This window comes from Akebia trifoliata, chromosome 3 (genome assembly GCF_017979445.1).
Source record: "Akebia trifoliata isolate Shusen 1 chromosome 3, ASM1797944v1, whole genome shotgun sequence".
Classification (NCBI taxonomy): domain Eukaryota; kingdom Viridiplantae; phylum Streptophyta; class Magnoliopsida; order Ranunculales; family Lardizabalaceae; genus Akebia; species Akebia trifoliata.
Genome location: NC_141377.1, coordinates 45,768,984 through 45,794,237, shown reverse-complemented (window position 1 = coordinate 45,794,237; position 25,254 = coordinate 45,768,984). Strand labels below are relative to the sequence as shown.

Genomic DNA, 25,254 nt, shown 5'->3' with positions numbered 1-25,254 from the left:
ACATAAGAATCTCTCTCTCTATTCAGTTAAAGCATAAACAAAAAGACTTTTGCTCAATAGATTTCTCAATGAACAAAGACACACGAACCCTAGATTGAAAACAAAATGAGATGTTTACTTTTGATTCACATTATTAAAAATTAATTTCTAATAATGTCGTTGCTTCACTCTTTAAATGGCAGCTTAATGTAGATTATAGATTAGAGTCGTGCTAGAATAACATTGTGGGGGACATTTCTTACATGGAAGTGTGTAGGAATCATATGTGCTTTTCCTCAAGATACAAGTGAGATCTCAATGAAAAACATTTATGATTCCTACATTCCCACATAAGAATCTCTCTCTCCCCCCCCCCGCCCCACCCCCAACGTTACTTCAGCATTATCCTATAAATAATGAAAGACTCGCTTTCCATGCCGATTGAGTAAAAAGTGAGTATTGTGATATGAGGTTCCCGCCTGAGGTCACTCCAGCACGACTCTTTTTTTATATTTTTTCTTTTCTTTTTGTAAGTGTGTGAACCCAATATGTCACTTTCCATGTTGGTAGTGTTTGTCCCACTCTTACCTTGCTTACATTTGAAAAAATAACATTATTAACAAGTTCTAGCTATTGGGTTAAGTACTTAACGTAAATGATTTCTCCTCATTGTATTTAAGCATTTATTTGATGGGTCAAACATTTGTAGAGAAAATTATAGGGAAGATGACCACATAGTACATATGTTTTAAAATATTTTCTAAAAGGTTCCATGTTATAAAATTTGGACCTTTTAAGACCCAATCTTCCACACTTTTTTTTTTTTGAAGGATTTTTCGTAACTTCCGTCCATACTATTTTGTAAAATATTAAAATACCACAGTGCAATACCTTTGTGTGGAACAATGGTATTTAAGGGAGTTTCTATTGGCACCCCCAACTTTTATTGATTCTCAATCATTTGCTTATTTTTTATTTTTAGTTGGTGTAATAAGTAAAAGTTAGAGTGCCAATAGAAATTCTCTCAAATTTATTTATTTATTTATTTATTTTTGTAATATTTTATTTTCAGGTTTAGAATTTTATATGATAGTAATCCTAATAAACAACTAATGAAGCTGTTTGAACGAGTATTATAGTGTTTTGATATTATAATTTGAGTCAACCTTTATAATGTTTGAATACTATATTTTAATTTTTAATTAGGATTTAATAAATAATTTAAAAAATAAAATTTGACAAGTAAAAGGGTGCAATAACAACTCTCAAAATTATTGATAGAAAATATAATTTCTATAAATTCTCTACCGACCACTAGAAAACATTATGGTATTGTGTCCAGTACCATTCCATCGAGAAGAGTCCCATCCATATTAACAGTTAGGGCTCAAAAGATGATGTTTTGGGATGTCTTTATCGAAGGTTGATCGACCGCTGAGGGCGTTTTTTTATGAAAAAGAAAACGCGGAGGCAGCTAGGGGTCCACGTCAGATTACGCGTTGAACTTATGCCACGTCGGCCACAATGTCCTATTTCAGTTTCGTGTGTCCTTCGTTCGACATTTTATTATCGTTGATGCAACGTGTGTGAGTGTGAACCAGTGACGGATCAATAGTGAGAGGGGAGGCTTTGACCAGATTTTGTTTTTTTAGTCAGTGGTTTCAGACTTAATGATAGCCCCAGTAGGGAAAACGATAGTATTATTGGTGGATATTTTTTTGCTGACTTCCCTCTTGATGCACTATCTATCCTCCCTATCAATATAAATTCAACACGTTTGTCATTTTTATAAAGAAAGAACATCAAAGTTAAGTGGGGGAGTATTTTGCAAATAAAACGTTACCTCTCGAAGCCATGGATCCATCAGATAATCATGGACTCTTTGGGTCCACTAAAATCATCAATCATGATGCCTTTTTTAGTGCGTAAGGTGGGCCAAATAATGAGCCTCAAGAGCTTCACAAGTGGCATTCAATGGTTGGTCCACAGCTCCACTTGTAAACAAGATCTACTTCTAAAAATATTACTCATTTCCCATCTAGTATTTAATCTCACTCTATTTAAAAAATGAGTGAAATATCATATTGCACTTCTTTACGTGAAAATATATAAGAATCATAGATGCTTTTCATCAAGATCTGAGATCATTTTAGCATTTTTCTTTAAAAATGAATAATTATAATTCATCCACATATATTGAGCTTAGATATTTATTTGAACAAATAAAAAATGAAATATGAATAAAATAAATAATAATAGCACGACATGATAAAGTTCTCTGAGACAAAAGTATTTTTAATTTTAACTTATCTATCAAGGTCCACTTTAGCGTTTACTCATTTCCATCTAATAGTATTTAATCTCATTCTATTAAAAAAGGAATAGCTATAACTCCTCACATGTCCTGGGCTTAGGAAGATTGTTTGGACCCACCAATGCATCAAACCAATTGGCCAAAATTGTAGCATAATAGGAGTTAATTGAAACAGACATTCTACTATTATATTAGGGTCATTTGATTATTTGGAGAAACAAATAAAATCTTTTTCAAGAGAATTTAATGAGGTTGTATTATTGTAGATTTTGAGATTCATAACATGGATTGTTAACAACAATTCAACTAGGAAAATGCTGGAATGACACATAACATTTATTGTGATTCTCACAATTTTGATGTGGGATGTGCACACAACTATAAATGTGTTTTCTCGCGATACGATTAAAAATCATCTATGGTTATGTATGCATTTCCACATTAGAATTGTAAGAATTGCAATAAATCCTGCGTCACCCCAGCACAACTCATTCAACTAAGTTGAATTTTGGTGGACTAGTTGGAACAAAACCCTGAATTGATACGCATCTCGATGACATAGAATAGTTTGGATTTTAATTAACGTTCACAGCTTCACACGGTGAAATTAATTAATTATTAGGTAAGTACTTAATAGGACAGAGAGATATGGCAGGAAATGGAAATGGTATTTTCGTAACTTTATGAAATCATTGCTGTTATTTACGGCAAATGTTTCCTTTTACCAGAGACGAAATAAAAGCCGCAGGAGAATCAGATTGGAAAAGTCTGACGTACATGATTCGATGTAACCGATTCTTGTGAAATGCTACATGTCATACTCTCATAGGCCCAATAGTCATCAATATTAAGCCCAATTTACCTTATGATGGTTAGTCATTGGGGTTGGACTTTTTTCATGTTGGGCTTGGCAGCCCCCAATATGAGAATCAAATCAAACGCTATGAGTGGGTGGGTGGGTCCATCAAGTACTGATAGAAAGTATAAACATGGTGTGGGATCATTGGATTTCAATGATCCCGAGACTACTACATCAAAGTTCCTTTACAAGTATAACTCAAGTAGAAATGGTAAGTGTTTGCGACTCTTTTAGAAGTAGGCTTTGGCGGGATAAAAGGAGGTCAACCCTTCCAAAAATAAAGAACCGGACCTGGTCTCGGCTCATTGTCAGCAGAGAACCATCGGTTCAGACCCAACTCGAGCCTTCGAAGTTCGAACCGTCGATCCGCTCCGGATACCAAATTAAAAGCTATGGAGGCTGTTGTTGGAATAGTTGCTGTCATCAATGTCTTTAGTCGTTTAAACGACCCATTCGCTTTTTGTGGGAGCAAGAAAGAGTAACTTTGAATATAGAGAGAGAAAGAGAGAGCGCGATAGATAAAACAAACTAAAATCAAATCACACCAATACACCATAGTCTTTCTCTCTCTTAAGTTCATTTTTTATATTATATTATTTACCCTTCTCTCTCACTCGTCAACTAAAGAAGCACAGAGGGCGAGGGATTAGGTAGAGAGAGATTGGTATGATTCTGACACGAAGAGAAATTAAGAAAAATAACGAGAGATAGAGAGAGAGAGGGAGTGAGAGTTTTGATTTTTTTTTTTTACTTTTCTATATTTCATTCTTGAGTTCTTAGTTAGATCAGAGTTCCAACTTTCAAGAGAGTCAACAAGTTCAGAATCAGAGCTCGTTATTAAGGTAAGAGAAACAGACAGATACACTTCTCATTTTTTAAAATCCCCAAATTCAACAAACCCCACCATCATCATTCAGTCATATATACATACATACATCATATATACGTATAACCTATGTACATATATGTGGTGCTAGTAATGGGATGCAGAGACGAAGATGAAGAAGCCAATGATGTATTGTAGATCAGAAACATCAACAAAACATCATCCATAGTCATGGCGGATCAGCAAAGTTACACATTAGAGTTTTTTCTTCTATTTATAATCTTTCTATCTGCATTTGGGCAGCGAACACCTTCAACTTCCTTCACAGAACGAGCTGCTTTACTTGACCTACGTTCCTCGTTAGGGATTAGGGCTAGAGATTGGCCAAGAAAAAATGACCCTTGTTTGATTTGGGTTGGGGTTCAATGTGGCCAAGATGGTCGAGTCGTTGGAATCAATGTGTCTGGGTTCAGGCGCACTCGTCTCGGTCGTCTCAATCCCCAATTCTCAGTCGATTCCCTCGCCAATTTCACCCAATTAGCCTACTTTAATGCCTCTGGTTTCTCTCTTCCTGGTTCAATTCCTGATTGGTTTGGGCAAAGTCTTTCGTTCCTTCAAGTTCTTGATCTTCGTTCGTGTTCAATTGTTGGTCCCGTTCCTTCGTTGCTTGGAAATTTAACTAATCTCAATTCTCTTTATCTTTCTAATAATAGTCTTACTGGTTTAATTCCTTCAACCCTAGGTCAGCTATTGCGTCTATCTGTTCTTGATCTTTCACAGAATTCGTTCACTGGATCCATACCTTTTTCTTTCTCCAGTCTCCCCAATCTTACTCGTCTTGATCTTTCATCGAATTTCTTATCTGGGTCGATTCCCTCTACCTTTGGTGCTCTCTCCAACCTTCAATTCTTGAATCTTTCCAGTAATAGTCTCTCTTCTTCAATCCCTGTTCAGCTTGGTGGCCTTTCTCGTTTGGTTGACCTTGATCTTGGGATGAATTCTTTGTCTGGATCGGTGCCACCGGATTTGTTTTTAGTGCTCATTCGGCTGCAGTTTGTAGTTCTGAGCCACAACTCTTTATCTGGCAATCTTCCTGATTTGTTGTGGTCAATGCCTGAATTGAGCTTCCTCGACGTCTCAAACAATAACTTCACGGGTATTCTTCCTAATGTTAGTTTGAATTCCAATACCACTACTGCAATGTTCAACCTCTCGCATAATGAGTTCTATGGAAATCTGACCGCCCAATTCAAGAGGTTCAGTTTTATTGATTTATCTGACAATTATTTCGAAGGAAGGGTTTCTGATGAAATTCACAGGAATGCTTCTCTCTCAAGCAATTGCCTTCAGAATGTGTCGAATCAGAGGACTTTGGAGGATTGTACGTCGTTCTATGCCGAGAGAGGCCTGACTTTCGATAATTTTGGATTGCCAAACTCGACACAACCGCCCACACCAAGATCGCCCCGGAAGAGCAACAAACGATTGGCATTGATATTGGTGGGAGTGTTTGGGGCATTTTTTTCATTGTAGTTTTGGTGGTGTTACTGCTATTGTGTTTACGAAGACGTGAGAGGGGCGTTGCTGATCAACGGGGGACAGTTGTGGAACCTGTCCCTGCTGGCACCCCAACTCCTCCTACTTTGGTATCTATTAATTTCTCGAATTTGGGAGAATCGTTCACATATGAGCAGCTACTCCGAGCAACGGGCGATTTTGGTGATTCTAACCTCATCAAACACGGCCATTCAGGGGACCTCTTCAAAGGTCTCTTGGAAAATGGGATTCATGTAGTTGTTAAGAGGATTGATACACGTTCATTCAAGAAAGAGTCGTACATGGTGGAGCTGGACTTGTTTAGCAAGGCTATGCATATGAGATTGGTTCCATTATTGGGGCACAGTTTGGAGCATGAGAATGAGAAGTTATTGGTTTACAAATATATGCCGAATGGGGATTTGTTTAATTCTTTGCACAGTAAAACCAATCAAGAAGATAACAGTTTGCAGTCTCTCGATTGGATAACAAGACTGAAAATTGCAATTGGTGCTGCGGAGGGTTTATCTTACCTACATCATGAATGTAGTCCACCACTTGTTCACAGGTACTAGAGAACATTTATTTGGTTAATTTTCATTTCTATTCTTTAAGACAATTGCCACTATGCTACCATTATCAAGTAAAGCATGGTACATTAGAGTTTCGCTACGTTGAATTGTATTAATCTGTACATTGATACACTCATACCCCGGATCACTATTTTAATGAGAATAGGATTAGATCGGGTTGTTAAATTTGTTAGAATAACGCTCGGTTTTGTAAGTTTCTTGTAACTACTTATTTCTCTATTTAATAGAATCTTACATGAGACCTAAATCATCTTGGCTACCCAAACATTTCAGAATCTTTAATGATATCAAAGCCTTTCATATTCTTGATTAGACCTTAAAATCTGTTGAGAATGTGTCCTTTAACATAGTCAGTATTTTTGTAGTACCGTTTCTTGACCATGGTTCCTTTAGTATACATGTGGCTGAGTTTTGTTTAGTAGGACAGTTAAGGGTTGCTGTTGATATGTTCTTAGTTACGTTGCGTCGGAGATAAAAGCTGCTTCAAGGTTCGAACAATACCCGACTGATATGTTGTCTTGGTGTGCAATCACATCTTTTGGATGATACTGCATTTGCATATCACAAATGCAATGGGCTTTGATCCAGAAAGCAAGGTATTTGGGGATGGGTATTTGGCTACACCTTGTATGGTTGGTTGCAGGGAGGGGAGCTTTTCTACCATGGACTCAGAAGGTGAAATCATCAATATTTTGGCAGGCTCTTTGTACATGTAGGTGGGCAGGAGTGAGAGTAGAAGATACTCTTTTGAGAAATCTACGGGTTCAAGATAATTTTTCTACTTTTGAGAGTATGTGAGTTTATGGAAAATATGCTCATCTGTGATATGACTAATTAATACTTCTACGAAGATCTGGTTTATATTACTCTATCCTTAAGTATGTTTCATGAGCGTATTTAGCATTTGGTATCAAGTGCAAGAGCCTTTGAGCAAAGTGCCTAATAAGAGAAACCTAAGTGATGAACGTAGCTTTTTAATACTGAGTGGATGAGCTTGAGAGCAATGCTTCATTGGAAAAAAAAAACTAAACCAATGATAAACCTGTCCTAGAGCTTGAGATAAACAGAAAAGTTGGAAAATGTTGATCTGGAAAGGAAGAAAGGAAGAAAGTACTGGAATGAAAGTAGAATAAAATGTTCAAAGGAAGGAAGATTATCCTCAATTATGATAATCATTCCTAAAATTTCTGATTATAATTTTTGGAATGTTATTCCTGAAGGTTCTAATGGAAATGTAATTTATGAGCCAACCAAGAAACAAATTTCTCGACTAGAGATCAGATTTTCTAACGGAGAAATATGTTTTTGAAGGATAATTGTTTAGTAAACCATATTTAGAAGAAAAGAATTCTTATACATGAAATAGGAATCTGTAGATGAAAGGTGGCAGGCAGTACGTAGCAAACAACTCTTGGGATGAAGATGAAGATTGATTGGTGCACTTCTTTAACTGGTTGCATGTTCTCTGATTTGAAATTGGTTGTTAAGTTTCTTTGGAAAACTTAAAGCGATTGATGCAATAAAAGAAGGAAATGCTGCATGGGAGAACTCTGAAGAAGGAAAGCAAGAACAAAGTCAGTTATTGTACCATTTAAGTGTATTGACAATGCAGCTCCTACTCTCATATGAAAGCCAACAAACTGAAAAAAGGTAGCAATTGGTTAGCACAAAACGTAATTGAGAAATGAACCTTGGATGCAAGAAGAATCATAAAATGAAGTTAACTGAGTGGCTCATGTTGAAGCACCCAGAACTTTTAGAGAAAAGACAAGTAAAAGTTTGAGAGAAGGTACTTATGAAGATCAACCTGTGGAAGCGGAGGTAATAGTTTTCAAGATATTGCTCACTTTTGTTGTGGTGGCCTCAGAGAGGTTGTGCCCAAGGAATGGAGGTCATTGATTGAGACTTGAGAAGGGTTAATCTTGTAGCTTATTTTGATGGTGCTTTCTGGAACATACGTGATATGTATATATATATTTGTTAATGAGAATGGGTAGCCGTGATATATGGAAACTGTACAATTCTCTTTTCAAATAATTCTAGGTGGATGTTAACTGTCACAACTAACAGCCACTAGATCCCATCTTATTATCTACTAAACATATAAATAAAAACTAATGGATTAGCTTAGAAATTTTAAATTGGATTCTCTTTTGACAATCCTGTTTTATTGCAATGGACTATAGGACTTTCTATTAGAGGAATATCTTCCAACACTAAAAGATTAGCCAAGGGATTCTAATTCGATGGTATTGCCATCGCTTATGTGCTTGAGACTAGCCTGGGCGGTTAACATTGTATTTAACTTTGAGAAGCCCTAGTTCTAAAAAGATTAATCAAGAGATTCAAATTTGATGGTGTTGCCATTGCTTATGTGCTTGAGACTAGCCCTAAGGTTAACATTGTATGTAACTTTGAGAAGCCCTAGTCCTAACTTCTAAATAGCTTTGATGTTCAACTTCTTCAGAACCAGCAAGAAATGGGTTCTGATGAAGAGATACCGTCGACTTACTGAGATTGCTGAAATGAGCGAACATATTAATGTTTCCCAATAATTTTTAACCCTATGGTATTTATCTTTATATCCGATTTTACCAAAAAAAATATGCCTATGATTAACTGTGCAAGGAATTTCTTTAATATCTTGATTTATAGTACTAAAGAATAGTTTTTTTTTTTTCTTTCTCAATGGTTAAAGAGATGTTCAAGCAAGCAGTATCCTTCTTGATGATAAATTTGAAGTGCGGCTTGGAAGTTTGAGTGAAATATGCACTCAAGAAGGTGATACTCACCAAAATGTGATTACCAGGTTGCTGCGGTTGCCACAGTAAGTGTTTTTATTAGCATTTATTATTCAATCAATCATTTCATTCTATGTGCCAGAAACTAGCTGCATTTGTTGAGTTTCATTTGGTTTTGAAAACAGCAAGTATGGGCCATCATTGGATTTTTCCCCTCAGTTAACCATCGGTTGATCTGAAATATATTTCCTTCTCTGCTTTTTAAGAGGGCCTAGATGTTTTTTGCATTATATATTACAATTTTACAAGCATGTGTTGTGTTTCATCTGAGTATTGGCAGATGGAGTTCCACCTAATGCATTCCTTTCTAGTTTCTATCATACTACACCTCAACCTATTTTGCTTCATTTTGTGTGTGCCAGAAATCCCATCAGGAGCTGGGCTTTGTTTTGGCCTCTTTTGAGTTCATTTAATGACACTTGGCAGGCACACCAGCTGATCAGGCCCTCCCTTAGTTTCAAATTATGTGATGTAGGAACTGTTTGGTATCTCCCAAGTAAAAATGGCTTTGACTAGAAATCTCATATAGGTACTTGTAGTAGGTCACTATATGCCCAATGTCTTTAAAAATCCTTGTGCACAAAGACCCAACAGTCCTAAAAACAGAAGAATGTTGGATCTTCCAAGGACACAACTAAGAAATGTATATATATATACTTCCAAGGACACAACTAAGAAATATATATATATATATATAAAAGAAAAGAAACATAGAATAATGCAAGTCAGCCTGAAATTCTTTGTTTTCTGCCAAAAAGCTCCATCAAGAAACTTATTGTTGATTGGGGGTCAAAATGTTGACTAACAAATATATAATGAAGGAAAGACATTGTTTTAGTTTGCAAGAGGTATCATATTTGTAAGGTTCCTAAGCTTTCAACATTGATAGTTTTTTTACATCAAGGGGCTGAAAAATGCGTTTCTTGATTTTGATATGAAGTATGTTATTATACTTCGAAGCATAATTTCACCCAAAAAGTTTTTAACAAATTATATCTGCCTCTTGTTGACGTGAAGACCATTGCTTTATTGTACATCTATCATGTTTGATCTAACGGTACTTTTCTCTTGATGATATGCAGGACCTCTGATCCAGGCCCTTCTGGTATGTAGGTTTAATGAAAAATCTGTTGCAATATTTTCTCCTTTACCTATCTATCTATTTGTACATATAAAGAAACTTACATTGGTTTTGGACTTGAAGTTTTCATCCCCAATGGACCTTAATAACCATACTGCAATCACCTATCCAAACCATACAATTGGTGGACCACCTACCTTGTGGATGGGTATTGGCCAAAAATCAAACCGACTGCAGGTTCTCCCTACCTAGAGCTAAAAAGAGGTGGCTCAATGGTCTGAAAACCAATACATTTGAACTGTTATTGCACTAGTTGTATGACTTTAGGACTGTCCGCCAATTTAATGGTTTGCAATGGTTTATGGATGGGTCATATGTACCTTATGGCACTCGACGTGAAACTCATGTCCTTCTCCAATTAAATGTCTTATCGATTGAATGTTTCGGTTAATGAGAAAAACAATACAGTATTGGCCGATACATTCGATACAAACCGATACATACCAGATACATTACATGTCTTGAGGTCAATATTTCATATCGGTCTTGGCCGATACCGATACATATCATTCTGATATTTTTAAACTATGTCCTTTGCTGTCAAAAATCTAACCTTGTGGGAACTGTGTGGGATCTGTCAACACGGGAGTGACCTGAGGCTAGAAAACTAGAGTGGGGGTCAGACTTAAAATTTTTTATGGTCCTGCACCAGGATTGAACCAGATAAACAGTCTGTATTGGGTCCTCCCCTTTTAACTATTCAAGCTGATCGTTAATGCTACTTATGTTTCCTTCTTTGTTTAAAAATGGTCAGGCACAGCATCAGCAACTTGTGCATACGATGTCTATTGCTTCGGGAAGGTATTGCTTGAATTGGTCACTGGTAAGCTTGGTATTAGTTCGACAAATGATGCCACAACAAGCGAGTGGTTGGAACACACACTGCCATACATCAATATATATGAGCAGGAGCTGGTTTCGAAGATTGTGGACCCATCTCTTATCGTTGACGAGGACCTTATGGAGGAGGTCTGGGCCATGGCTATCGTGGCCAGGTCGTGCCTTAACCCAAAGCCTTCCAAGCGCCCACTCATGAGATATATCCTTAAAGCGTTGGAGAACCCTTTGAAAGTGGTCAGGGAAGAAAACACTGGTTCTGCGAGACTGAGGACAGCTTCATCGAGAGGATCTTGGAATGCAGCTCTCTTTGGTAGTTGGCGTCACAGCTCATCCGACATTGTTAATGTTCCTGGCCCAACTAACAGAGAGGGGTCCAACAGCTTAAAACGGTCAGAGACAGCCGGTTCTCAGGGAAGTGCACAATGCGGTGGGGGAGAAATCTCTTCTCACAAGAGGTTATCAAGGGATATCTTTCCTGAACCAGCTGATGTGTCAGAAAGAGAAAGACCAGAGGAAGAATAGTTAGAGAAGGCATTGTGATTCTTTGTGAATAATATGGTGGGCTCCCCATTTGAGTGCCTACACATCGTTATCTCCACCCAATTCATTGTTAAAGAGATTTCATCGAGGATCTCTGAAGCCATTCTTTCTCTTTATGAGAGATGTTACTGCAACCACCCGTTAGGAAGGGAGTATCATGGGCTAATACTGGTGAGGCTTTCAGATGAAATTCAAAGAGAATGGCTTTGATTTGTGCAGTTACGGGTGTTGCCCAACAAGACAGGTGCAGCTGGTGTTGCTGGATTCTTATTGTTTAGATTTTGTTTTGTTTTGTTTTTTCCTCAAAGAAGCTGCAATTTTTTTTCCTTGTGTAATTGATCCATCTTCTTTGTGGGATGTAAATTGTTAGTGTTCAGTATTTTTCTTCTCTTCCCTTTTTTTTAAGATAGGACAGTGCTATTACCACACCATTATAATATGATTACGCCAAGGTCGAAATGTTATAATATAATGACTACACACTATTATATTATATAATCACACCGTAAATGAAATTGTTATTGTTAAAGCTATATGAACCACACTAGTAATTTAGTTGGAACTTAAAAGACTACTGTGTTTTAAAAAATGATGAATACCTTCTTACTTGACTCTTCCACTAGAGACTAATGGAAAATGAATGAAATGTCCTCATTTTCAACTTTTGCAAATAATCCATCCTCATCAATGAATTTTTTACCCTAAACATTATCTCTCCTTTCACCACCATAGGTTGAAGGTGAGATGTTCCCGGATATTTTTTATTTTTTATTTTTTTTTGGGGGGGGGGGGGGGGGGGGGTGGTTTGAAGATGATGGATCAAAGACAAAGCCTGAAGAGGTTCAACAGGTTTAATAAAAATTAAAATCTTAGAAGTCAGTTTTTTTAATACGTTAACAAGTCAGGAGTACCGTTTTTTTTTTTCTTTCCAAAAAAATAAAATATAATAGCCATTTAAATATCATATGCTTATTTTTGTTCAGGAAGGAAATTTACTCAAAAGGCATAAACAGTATCCAAAGTCACAAGAAGTTGAAAAAATATAGGTCCTACCGAGATTTGAACTCGGGTTACTGGATTCAGAGTCCAATGTCCTAACCGCTAGACCATAGGACCTCTTATGTCAGAACTAAAGAAGCTATTTTTTTAAATAAAAGTTGTTGAAGTGTGGTCCATCCCATCCATATATTATTATTTTTAGGGTCCCGTTCAGCACCCTAAGTTTTACCACACACTTTAACAAACGTGTTTTGTCTTACATGGTTTAGAAGTTTTGGAATGGGCTGATTTTTGGTGAGGATGATCTCTATGGTGAGGAGATCATCCTCACCAAAAATCAGCTCATTCCAAAACTTCTAACCCCATCAAAAATGGTTTATAAAAAATGAACGGTCCATGATTTTTCAACGTGTAAACATGGGGCTAAACATTTCGGAATGGGCTGATTTTTGGTGAGAATGATCTTCTAATCATAGAGATCATCCTCACCAAAAATCAGCCCATTCCAAAACTTCTAACCCATGTAGGACAAAAAACGTTTGTTAAAGTGTGTGGTAAAACTTAGGGTGCTGAACATTTCCCTTATTTTTATACTTTGGGATCAGCCTACCACGGAAGTGGTGACTTTTTGTAATCGTGTGGGCTCTACTACATTGCATCTTTTAAGTATTAAAAGAAAATTAAATTAATGCGCACCACACGTGATTGCCTTAAAATACATGCATCCCACTGCCTAGAGTTGACTTGTCAGATATTATTGTTTAATTTTCAATCAAGAAATTTCGTCGGCAAGTGCTGTAAACCTTCCAGTTGTAACAATTTTATTGGACGTTTTTGTCGGTGGGTCCCTTAATTAGTAAGGATATTTTGGATAACTTCACGGTACAAACAACGTTACACGTTACATTATCACCCCAATCATATACATATACATATATGGGAGCGGTTCAGCAGCCCCATTATGGTGCCACGCATTTTTCAAAACATGGGTTACAAGCTTTGAAATGAGGTGATTTTTTGTGAGGATGATCTCTATGATGACGAGATCATCTTCACCAAAAATCAGCCAATTCCAAAGCTTCTAACCCCATCAAAAGTGATTTATAAAAATTGGACGGTCCACGATTCTTCAACTTGTAAATTAGGGTTAGAAGTTTCAAAATAAACTGATTTTTTGTGAGGATGATCTCTTCACTGTAGAGATCATCCTCACAAAAAATCAGCCTATTCCAAAGCTTGTAACCCAATCAAAAATAATTTTCAAAAAATGCGTGGCACCATAAGGGGCTGCTGAACCGCTCCCTACACACACACACACACACATATATATATATATATGCGTGTGGGAAATGTTCCGCAACAAACATTTTGGCCAAACATTTTTCAAAACATGGGTTAGAGGTTTTGGAATGGGCTGATTTTTGGTGAGGATGATCTCTACAGTGAGGAGATCATCATCACCAAAAATCAGCCCATTCCAAAACTTCTAACCCCATCAAAAATGATTTACAAAAAATGGACGGTCCATGATTTTTCAACTTGTAAACTGGGGCTAGAAGTTTTGGAATGGGCTGATTTTTGGTGAGGATGATCTCCTCACCGTAGAGATCATCCTCGCCAAAAATCAGCCCATTCCAAAACCTCTAACCCATGTTTTGAAAAATGTTTTGCCAAAATGTTTGTCAAAATGTTTGTTGCTGAACGGGACCCTATATATATAGGGTCCCGTTCGGCACCCTAAGTTTTACCACACACTTTAACAAACGCGTTTTGTCTTACATGGGTTAGAAGTTTCGGAATGAGCTGATTTTTGGTGAGAATGATCTCTATGGTGAGGAGATCATCCTCACCAAAAATCAGCTCATTCCAAAACTTCTAACCCCATAAAAAATGATTTACAAAAAATGGATGGTCCACAATTTTTCAACGTGTAAACATGGGGCTAAACATTTCGGAATGGGCTGATTTTTGGGGAGGATGATCTTCTAATCATAGAGATCATTCTCACCAAAAATCAGCCCATTCCAAAACTTCTAACCCATGTAGGACAAAAAACGTTTGTTAAAGTGTGTGGTAAAACTTAGGGTGCTGAACATTTCCCATATATATATATATATATATATATATATGGGTCCCGTTCGGCACCCTAAGTTTTACCACACACTTTAACAAATGCGTTTTGTCTTACATGGGTTAAAAGTTTCGGAATGAGCTGATTTTTGGTGAGGATGATCTCTATGGTGAGGAGATCATCCTCACCAAAAATCAGCTCATTCCAAAACTTCTAACCCCATCAAAATTGATTTACAAAAAATGGACGGTCCACGATTTTTCAACGTGTAAACATGGGGCTAAACATTTCGGAATGGGCTGATTTTTGGGGAGGATGATCTTCTAATCATAGAGATCATCCTCACCAAAAATCAGCCCATTCCAAAACTTCTAACCCATGTAGGACAAAAAACGTTTGTTAAAGTGTGTGGTAAAGCTTAGGGTGCTGAACATTTTCCTATATATATATATATATGGGTCGGGTTCCTGCAACACACATTGCGACACACATATAGACAACGTGTTTGGCTTATATGGGCAAAAATGTTTGGAATGGGCTGATTTTTTGTGAGGATGATCTCTGTGATGAGGGGATCATCCTGGCAAAAAATCATCCCATTCCAAAACTTGTAACCCCATCAAAATTGATTTACAAAAATTGGACGGTCTATAATTTTTCAACAAAAATTGGATGGTCTAGAAGTTTCATAATGAGTTGATTTTTTGCCAGGATGATCTCCTCACCACAGAGATCATCCTCACAAAAAATCAGCTCATTCCAAACATTTTTGCCCATATAAGACAAAACACGTTGTCTATATGTGTGTTGAAATGGTTGTCGTTTGAACCTGACCCTGTATATATATATAGGGTCAGGTTCAATGGCCATATGAGAAAACATATGTAAAAACTTTCGTTTTTAATAAAATTTTAAAATATGGGTTAGAAATTTTGGATTGAACTGATTTTTTGTGAGAATGATCTCTATGATGGGAAGATCATCAAAAAAAAAAAAAAAAATCAGCCCAATCTGAAACTTCTGACCCCATTAAAAGTGATTTAGAATGTGGATCGTCGATTTTTTATCAATTTTTATCACTAATTTGTAAATCACTTTTGATGGATTTAGAAGTTTCTGATTGAGCTGATTTTTTGTGAGGATATTCTTTTCATCATAGTGACCATCCTTGCAAAAAATCAGCTCAATCCAAAACCTCTAACTCTTATTTTGAAAAACGAAAGTTTTTTCATATGTTTTCTTATATGACCCTTCAACTGCCCCCATATATATATATATATATATATATGGAAATGTTCAGCAACAAACATTTTGACAAAACATGGGTTAGAGGTTTTGGAATGGGCTGATTTACTGTTGCAATTTTATTACAAAAACTCCCTTACTTTACACGTTTGTTACATGCACAAACTTTACTTTATGAATCCAGCTAACGTGACTAACTTCATAAGATTTTAAATCTTACTATGAGTCTTTGGCACATGTATTATAAAATTAGTAATCCAACAACGAATTCTTCTAAATTTCATGGAAAAACTCTGATTAGAAAAAAAAAAAAATCTTTTTGAGCTTAATTGTAGATGTTGAAAATGGATGGCTATTGAATTCCAAAATTTTAAATTAAAATTCAAAGATAAAAATTAATTTTTTGAGATTTGGTGGATAATAAAATTCATAAAGCAAGGTTCCCTTGGAGTTGTTAGAATTCAAAAGGAGTTCTTGTGATAGAAGTGCAACAATTAGGTCTGTCGAATAAATCTCTCTATATATAATTAAATAGGGTCAGATTCGACAACCAACACGTTTGTCTTATATGACTGAAAAGTTTTGGATTTGGCTGATTTTTGTAAGGATAATCTTCTCAATGATCTCTATGGTGAGAAGATCATCCTCACAAAAAATCAGCCCAACCTGAAACCTCTAACCCCCATAAAAAATAGTTTAAAAATTATGGACCATCAATTTTTTTACCAAAAATTTGTAAACATTAAGTAGATGTCCAAGAGATGGGATCCCCTCCCCTCCAAGTCACTCACATTTTATCTTATTCTTCAAACCAAAAACCAGTGAGGCTACCATGGGAGAATGCAAAAGATACATTATAGGGCAAAAAGATGGTACGATAAGGAAGAGAAGTTCAGATTTTTCCGTGAAGAAAGAGAAACCTGGGAAGAGAAGTAGAGAACATAACGAAATTTCTTTAATAAAGAAACTTCAGACAAAGATTAAAAAGAGTTCTAACAGAGAGAGAGAAAGTTGAAGTGGAGGATTTTATTTAAAGAAGATGAAATTGATTTCTTAACAAATATATATAATAATAATAAAAAAATGAAAATTTCTTCCTTTGCAAACTTGGAGTACGTGTGTTTGTGTTTGAGATTTTCTTTGCTTCGTCAAATGATTAGAAGATCTCGTGAGATGCCAAAAATAATTAACCCTGTTTGAAGAGGTATTCAAAAGCAACCAACCATGGCTTTTTTCGAGCTCACGTTTTCCTTGGAACTCACGTCCCTCTACACCATAAAGAACCAAATTGGATGGACTAACCATCAGCTGTACAAAGTTTCTTTGGATCAAGCACTGTGCTTTATTTTAATCATCACAAGAAGAGAATATCTCAAATGGTTTAAATAATCCCTATTTAACATAATATTTGGAAAAAGTCTAACCCAACTTAGATCCACAGATGGATTGATGGGCATGAGCCCACATGATTGAGACACTGTTGGAAGACTAGATGAAGGAGATCAAGATTACATTTACATTATCAACTAGATGTCTATCAGACCCAAACTAACATCATAATCATGAGGTTGGAAGTCATCAACAACCATATGAGACAAGGCGGGGATTAGAAAATTTCCTTCCAAGTTGGAATTAGATTTGATAGCATAAATTTCGTGGACTGTTACGGCTTTGAGCTTTAGCTTATCAACTAACAAAGAAAAACAAGTATTCCATGATTTTTAACTGTATATTTTCCAGCATTAATTGCAAACACTGTGAGCAGGATCCTAAGGTTCCTGATATGAAAGAACAGCAACCGCTCACTTTCTAAAGCTGCCTTTGTTATCGATTCTGCCAGCCAGAAACTGACTTGTGAACTAGAGGCATTGAATTTGAGTTCTTCTCCAACCTGTAAAACAAACAGCATGATCAATTAAATTCCAAAAATGCACGCACATTGAGAGAGAGAAAGAGAGAGCACTTTTGATGGGGTTAGAAGTTTCAGAATGTACTGTTTTTTTGTCTCCTTGCCATAGAGATCATCCTCACAAAATATCAGCCCATTCCGAAACTTTTAACCCATATAAGACAAATTATGGCTTCCAATGTGGTCTCCCTATATATATATATATATATATATATATATATATAGAGAGAGAGAGAGAGAGAGAGAGAGACTTTGCAATTTCTTCAACGGCCTTCATAACTTCTGTCGAACTTGTTTCAAGCACTTGACCTCCTAATATGATCTCATCTAAAATAGTATGCATCTGCAGAGAAACATTATACAGATCAGTGAAGCCTGTTCACCTTAAGGGAAAGAAAAGATCAATGAAGAATGAACATGACACATATAGGTGCAGTATACCCCATAAAAACTAGATGAAAACAGCCATCCGAAAATGAGCACAAATACAAGTTGACTCAGTTTGGCAAGGCCTCTAAACCCATAATACAAAATTTGATAATATCACTGAGTATTTCATTTAATTTGCCCACTCAAATTGGATTTAAAAACGAATTGAATCCCATTTGAATCTTAAATTCAAGCAGTGATGGGCTGAGATAGTGCGCCCAAGTCAACTGGAAATGATACAATTTTGAAGTTGAGTCTGTCCCTTATAAAATGCAAACTCAACCTTGCAATAAGCCACTTTGCTATTAATCATTAACATTTTCTACCTCTTTTTTGTTGTCCTGTAGGATCAATGAGCACATTGTTCATCTCTAAAAATTCTTCATCTCTAAAAATTCGTTGATCTGGATTTACATACATCCTCCTTCCAGCAAAATTCCAATGAAGGGCAACTTAGAATGTTCGTTCTCTATTTTCAAAACAGAGGATCAGCAGAGATTTTGCTCATACTTGTTGCCGTCCTTTTTTTATCTTTCCTTTGTGTGTGGTGTGGTGGGGGGATTAGCAAAAAACACATATAACAAGGAAGTAAGAGAGGAGATGATCATAACCTTGCTAAAATTGAAGACGATATCAAGCTCGCACACATTCTTAAAGCATTTGTCTAACGTCTCCACAAAAACTGAAAGCACATAGAAAGTTCATGTAAATAAAGCAACCCATGAAATCACAGGTAGAGGTGAGTACCAACTACCAACCCATCATAAGGTGTACTATCATAATCAGATATTTTAAAATAATTAATACACAGGAAGGTCCGTTTAAGAGATGGGCTGCTATTTGATGAAACATTACCCAAATATGAGACCTACCAAAGGATCAGAAACTGCTGATATGGCACTAAAAGCTTGAATGGGTGGAAAAATAAGGTAAATGGTTAGGAAAACATTCATTAAATGGGTAGTCCCAGAAAGTGGACAGTCCATCATACTTCTGCCATACTCCATCTGTGAAGTGGCCTAGCAACCAAACCATAAAACCAATGATACATGGTAATTGAACTGTATCTCAATTGGGCCTCCAAAATAAAAGAATGTCATACGCATCAGTCATATTGGAGTGTCACTTCTGTACTTGGTTAGTGAATAAGAAAAATGTAAAGGTTGTTCTCATTCTATGGCCAACTATGTCATAAAATTAATGACTGTCATAAATGTCATGGGAAGAAAGAAAACAAAAAGTTAAATAGAAAAGTTATGGGTTTTGGCGGGGCTATATACCATGTATAGGTTCTAATGTTCCTGTTCCCCTAACATTCTTTTCAAGCTTTTGTATGCTTGCTAGGGTCAACAATGGTGAAAGTACACCTTGAATGTTGTAAGATGGATGAGCCAAAGGAAATTGTTCTATTGGGGACTTACAGATCCAACTGATAGACTTATTTCACGGTTTATAGATCTCTTTCCATCAGTCAGGGGGAGGCAAACAATTAGGGGAGTATCTTGTTAAAGTGACCCTGGCTCAACTTCTTAATTAGCTGCTATTCATCTTCCACCATTGTAAAATCATTTCCCTAGTGACATTTGTATATCCTTCCTATAGACATAGATTAACTTTTAACACTTGTTTGGGTTGAGAGAAGTGGAGAGAAGATAAACCAATTAAGAGAAGAGAAGAGAAGAGAAACTTAGTTTCTCTCCATCATGTTTGGATTGACAGGAGAGAAATTAGGATAACTTTGGAATTTTAAAATGTCTTAAAAGAGATCTGGGGGTAGAGTTGGAATTATAAAATATTTTAAAAGGGCTTCTCTCCATTTCTCTCCAAATACCACCACTTTTGGAGAGATAGAAAACTCATTTTTTTTTCTCTTCTCTTCTGTTCTCTCCAATTATTTTCAGTTCTCTCCCAACTTAACAATCCAAACAAGAGAAATGGAGAGAAACCCATTTATTTTCTCATCTCTTCTCTCCATTTCTCTCAATCCAAAAACAACCTTAGGGTCTTAACCATTACAATGCAACAAGGTGCACGTTGTCTATTAACCAGTGTTAGTGTTCAATGCTTTAGATTTTTTAATGGTAACTAAGCTTCAAGAAGTTAACGGACATATTAATGAAGGTACCTTGTATAAGATCAAGCATAGCTAGCTCATTTTCTGAACTATCAAATACAAAGACAAAGTACAGTGTTGCATAGTGCTTGTATACTAGCCGGGTACCCTGCAAGAAAGAACAACGAATGAAATAGAATTTCTAGCTCTGCAAAAAAACACTGAAGAAATAAGAGAAAAAATAAATCGATGGAAAGTTTAAATATCTAAAAACCCAGAGAAAGACAACGAAAAAAATTGATCACCTTCATAGACCATCTACAAAGAAATGGTCAGACAGTATACCATTTTCCCTTGCCAAACATTTTTGCGGGGTTTTCTACAAAAGGGTAAGTCCAAGAAGCTTAATAAAGCATATAGAAGGGATGGTGGGCATGAGTCTAGATGTAAAGGTCGTTTTTATGGAGACTATTTCCTTTCAGAATTTTTCAATGCATTTGGAAGGCAAGGAATAGCCACATTTTTTAAGGATAAGTATGGGTTACTTGATGTGGTTACTGATAAGGTCAAAGCCTCACTCTCTCATTGATTCTCTTCTCCTACTTTAAGGACATTAAGGGGACTCGCTTGGCAGACTTGCTCCAAAATTGGGATCTTGTGGTTGATGGCTCCTTTGGGTTGTAAAGTTAGAGAACTCTTGTCTACATTATACTATTAAATCTAGACCAATGTCTTCTCTCTAAGAATAAGTATTGTACATTTTTATATATCAGGGTTCTATCGTTTCAACATATATTCATCTTATAAAATAATAATAATAATAATAATAGCCATTACCATAGTCACCAAAGTCTCCTACTTATTGAAAAAGCCACGATTAAAACGTGACTTTTTCCTTCACTGATTTAATCACAACTTTTTTAATAATATGTGACTTTTATGAACTTCGCGATTAAATCACGGATAATACGTAAAATAATGAGAATGAAATTGATTTGTTGGTTGTGATGTGTTAATGAATCCTTATTTGGACACATGATTGTGGTCTTTTTTTATATTTTGAATAGTATAAACCTTGAATATGTTGTGAATCTATAGTTACTTGTTGTGGATGGATGCATAAATGATATCAACATTGGAATTCTTGATTTATCATTATAGTTTAATATGGAACTTGATGATTTAATATGAAAACACCCACTAGTAGGAACGATTACATAACCCTAACCTAGCTTGATTTTTCCTGACTTTTTCCCGATGTTTTCCAATTTTACTGAATTTTCCCCTTGCTGACTTATTCCTGAACCCCGACTTGGTGACTATGCTCATTACCTCATCGATTAGTTAAAACAAGGACATATAATTGTAGTAGAAAGAAGGCCATATCTAATGTATATGGTTGTCTCTAAACTTCAGTATATTTCAAAAAATACATATAATTGCACAACAAAAAGTACTAGTGCAACTAGGAAGAAGTTTTGGTATTGGCTTATGATACAATTGATAATTCCTCATGCATAGGGAGTTTGGTTGGAACTTTTGGAGTGAATTTAAAAGATCGTCTAGAATGAAAATGCTGAAAACGATTGATAGAAGGCTGTGCTAAGATTGATCGACAAAGTACCTACTCTATTCCCCTATTTGTGATCAAGTTTGTTTGACACTCACACATAGCAAATTGCAGTGTAGGAGTGCTTTAAGTTGACTACAAGAGGAGTGATGGCAGCACATGCCGACGTGCCTCATAATTGGGTCTTGTCTTATTATCAAACTTATATAACAAAAAACTAAATAAAAGTAATAAATAAATAAAATAAAATAAAATGAAATATAACATACCAGGCCGAAAATTGAATCGGCTTCAACGAAGTTGCTTACATTCTCAGCTCTACTGCATAGAACTATATGAGAGCAAAACTAGGTTGAGAAGTTAATCCAATTATTAGAAAATAAAAATTAAAAAAATCCTACAAAAAACTATGACTCCTGCTATTATTAATTTTAATAATAAAACTAATGGTTACAACACCACAATGGATCCCTCAATCTATCGAATTTGGGCAGTGTGACCTAAGCGATGCACATTTCGATTGTGAGATCCACAAAGTTAGAACCGATCAAACCATTTAAAACAGTAGTCTGCAATTAATTGGAGATTTAACAACATTGATTAATATGGAAGAAGGGGAAGAGTGGTGGTTTTTACCTCCAAAAACGCTCCGTATGAGCTCTTGTTGCTTCTCCACGGGCTGATCTCACAATTAAACGAGAACAATCAACCGATTACCATCATAAAGCCATAAAGAAACCAATAGATCGAATTCGTCAAAATACAGAGAGAGAGAGAGAGAGAGAGAGAGAACCAGGAAATCGTAGAATTTGGCAAGACGAGGCTTGCCCTGGGTGTTCATCACTAACACCGCCCGTATCATCTTTTGATGGTGGCGCACTTCACATTCGCGGCTTTGCCCCAATCGACGCTCATATATATCGAAACTAAGTTGAGGTTGTCATCTTGGACTATCAATGGGCCCTGTCAGGTCCCCACTAGTTTAATACACCGAGCCCGTTGTCGCCAGGCTTGGGCTAATATTTGTGTCGTGGGTCCACTCCAACCTACCTTAACCACTCTCTCCCCTATTTCTCTTTGAGAGATTCTATTGTCACACAAACTTTTCCTTACAGCATTCCAAGGTTATTAATCCACCACTCTTTCCTATTTCTTGCGAAACACTTTCCTTACTTGGTAAGACGTCTTGCTCCAATGGATTACCACATTAGCAATCCAACATTGATAGCCATCTAAATTTCAACAAAAAAAAAAACTCAGATAAAAAAAATAAAAAAATAAAAAAATAATTTCTTTTAGCCTTGATCCATGGTTTTGAAAATTGATGGCTATCAGACTTCTACCTAATTTCCAAATTTAAAATTAAATTTCATTAGAGAAAAATAACTGTTGTTGGATTTTTATTTTTTTATTTTTGTTTCAAAATTCAAAGAATTTTGTCTTCTACAACCTTGAAGCATCGTATCTTGTTTTTGGATGCCACAACGTGAGACCAAGGACCCTTAGTAAGGCTAGTCGGACTCTATTTCTTTTTGAGATATTCCATTACTACACTTTTACTTACCACACTCCAAGGTGCGTATTAATTCTTGATTGATATCAATTATCATGTTAAATTGGGGAGCTCTAAGTAGAAGTTGGTGTGCAATGGAGACTCCCATTCTTACCCAATGGGGGGGACTGGGCCAAGCTTGGTTGAGTCCTAACCCAGCCCTAGAGAGGCAGGCTATAATTAGACCAGCCCTATGCTCCTAACAAGCCTAAATTCACTATGTCAACTAAGAATAACGCTCCTGGTGTTAGCTAAGATGGTAAGGACCAATTGGGTTTGCTCCCGAAGTCAAGATTTCAATTTTGTACATGCCTCCACATAAATGTGATTATTTAAATGATGTAACATGTGATAGGGTATTAGATGGTGCGCGAGGTCTCAACTAGATTAGTCTCACCAAAGGTGGGGATACTCCCAGGGTTTTAATAATAATAATAATAATGATGATAATAACACACTGGGGCTATCCTCCAGTTGATTTTTGGATTTCGTAAAAAATTAAATTCATACATTTGTTGAAATCAACTATTTACATTAAAGTAGGGTCCGATCTGTTTTGGGTCCCCCTAGCCTTACTAAGTTAGTAAGGATTTCACCCTTACCTTGATTCTTTGGCCTCACCTCTTGGTATCTAAAAGCATGACTCGATGCTTTAGGGTTATAGATGACGAAATTATTAATTTTTTCAAAAAAAAGTTAATTTTCACCATTGTGGAAGTTCAGTAGCCATCCATTTTCAAAACCTTGGATCTAGTTCAAAGAAATTATTTTTTCTCTTTGGATATGAGTTTTTGGATGAAACTTAGAGGGTTGTGATGTTGAATATCTAATGTGGTAATCCATTTTAGCAAAATGACCCTTAGTATGGATGCAGATTTAGGCTTACCTCAATTTACTCTATTGCTCCAAAGGTGCTTCTTGATCCTATTATCACCGAAGTGGTACCTGCCAATAATTTTTCGACGATCAAGTTAGAATTCTAGAAAAGATGTTATCATTTTTTCTTTTAATCTCCAGAGGTCCGAAAAAAGAGTCCCTTCCCCTTGGATCTTTACACTATTATATATTCTATCCCTCAAGATCAGGGTTACCTTTTTATTCGAGATTTGATCCCACAATCATAGGGATCTTACTCTGAAAATAGAACCCTTCCTATTATATTCTAGGAGTCTTGGGCTTTTTCCTAGAATTTTGGAGCTTGACAAGCGAAGCAAAAAATCATGTGAATATTTTAATTTGGTTTGTCCTGCTAATCAAGGCAGACTTTGATCCATGCCCTACCCTCCTGATAGGTAGAGCTGAATCATTGACTTATTCTATTTACCACTTATCTTTTGTAATCTTTTTTTTTTTTTTTCTAGTCACCAATTCCTGTCCTCAACGTGACATGTGTAAGGTCTCAATGAGATACTAATTTTACCCCCTTCACACTTAGTAAGGCTCAAAATCTTATTATGTTAGTAAGGAAATGGTTTCAAATCTATTTTCTAATTGAAAAAATGATTAGATACGAAAGTAAACTTTTTATTTATAACATACGAAAAGGTGGCATGTGCAAACACACATGTATCAAAAGGGCTTATTTGTAATTTAAAATATCAATTAAAGAATATTTGAAGATTAAGTAGTAAAAAATATACGTTTTTGCATCATGTTGCAATTTTCTTGATTTTTAACCCAAATGACCCTGATTATTAAATTTAAATTTAAATTTAAAAATGAGGGCATTTATGACCACTTAAATTTTGGTATTGAACCACTTCTACTTCGCCTTCTCTCATTATAATAGTAAATATTTTAAATATAATTTCATGCAATTGTTGACTGGTAATATATAAATATAAAATATACTAATAGGCAAGATTGAGCATTATTGTTAGGCCAGATCGAGTCATGGTTTTTAAACTCGTCCGAGACTGAGACGTATCATTCGAGTTAACTCGGTATCAGAGCTGAATGAGACCAACTCACAAAGAAATTTTTTTGACCAGTTTTAT

At 36.0% G+C, this 25,254-nt stretch overlaps 2 protein-coding genes and 1 non-coding gene across 3 annotated transcripts; 1 reads left to right on the top strand and 2 right to left on the bottom strand.

Moving 5' to 3' along the window:
• The first annotated feature begins 3,575 nt into the window (after positions 1 to 3,575).
• Positions 3,576 to 11,822, top strand: LOC147407349 (putative LRR receptor-like serine/threonine-protein kinase At2g16250). Its single transcript, XM_086435867.1, is given in 5 exon segments — positions 3,576 to 5,491; positions 5,494 to 6,082; positions 8,806 to 8,934; positions 9,991 to 10,013; positions 10,804 to 11,822. Coding segments are annotated over 5 exon segments (2,631 nt in total). The 5' UTR covers positions 3,576 to 4,209; the 3' UTR covers positions 11,412 to 11,822.
• Positions 11,823 to 12,473: 651 nt separating this feature from the next.
• Positions 12,474 to 12,545, bottom strand: TRNAQ-CUG (transfer RNA glutamine (anticodon CUG)). The gene has a single exon. It is a non-coding gene; the product is annotated as a tRNA-Gln (tRNA).
• Positions 12,546 to 17,350: 4,805 nt separating this feature from the next.
• On the bottom strand, positions 17,351 to 22,685 carry LOC147407347 (Clathrin adaptor complex small chain family protein). The gene is made up of 7 exons (XM_086435866.1): positions 22,499 to 22,685; positions 22,342 to 22,384; positions 21,975 to 22,036; positions 20,208 to 20,304; positions 18,694 to 18,764; positions 17,905 to 17,996; positions 17,351 to 17,635 (listed from the first exon to the last, which is right to left on the bottom strand). The coding sequence occupies exons 1-7, from the start codon at positions 22,565 to 22,567 to the stop codon at positions 17,569 to 17,571; spliced, it is 501 nt and encodes a 166-aa protein (XP_086291992.1). The 5' UTR covers positions 22,568 to 22,685; the 3' UTR covers positions 17,351 to 17,568.
• Between the last annotated feature and the right edge of the window lie 2,569 nt (positions 22,686 to 25,254).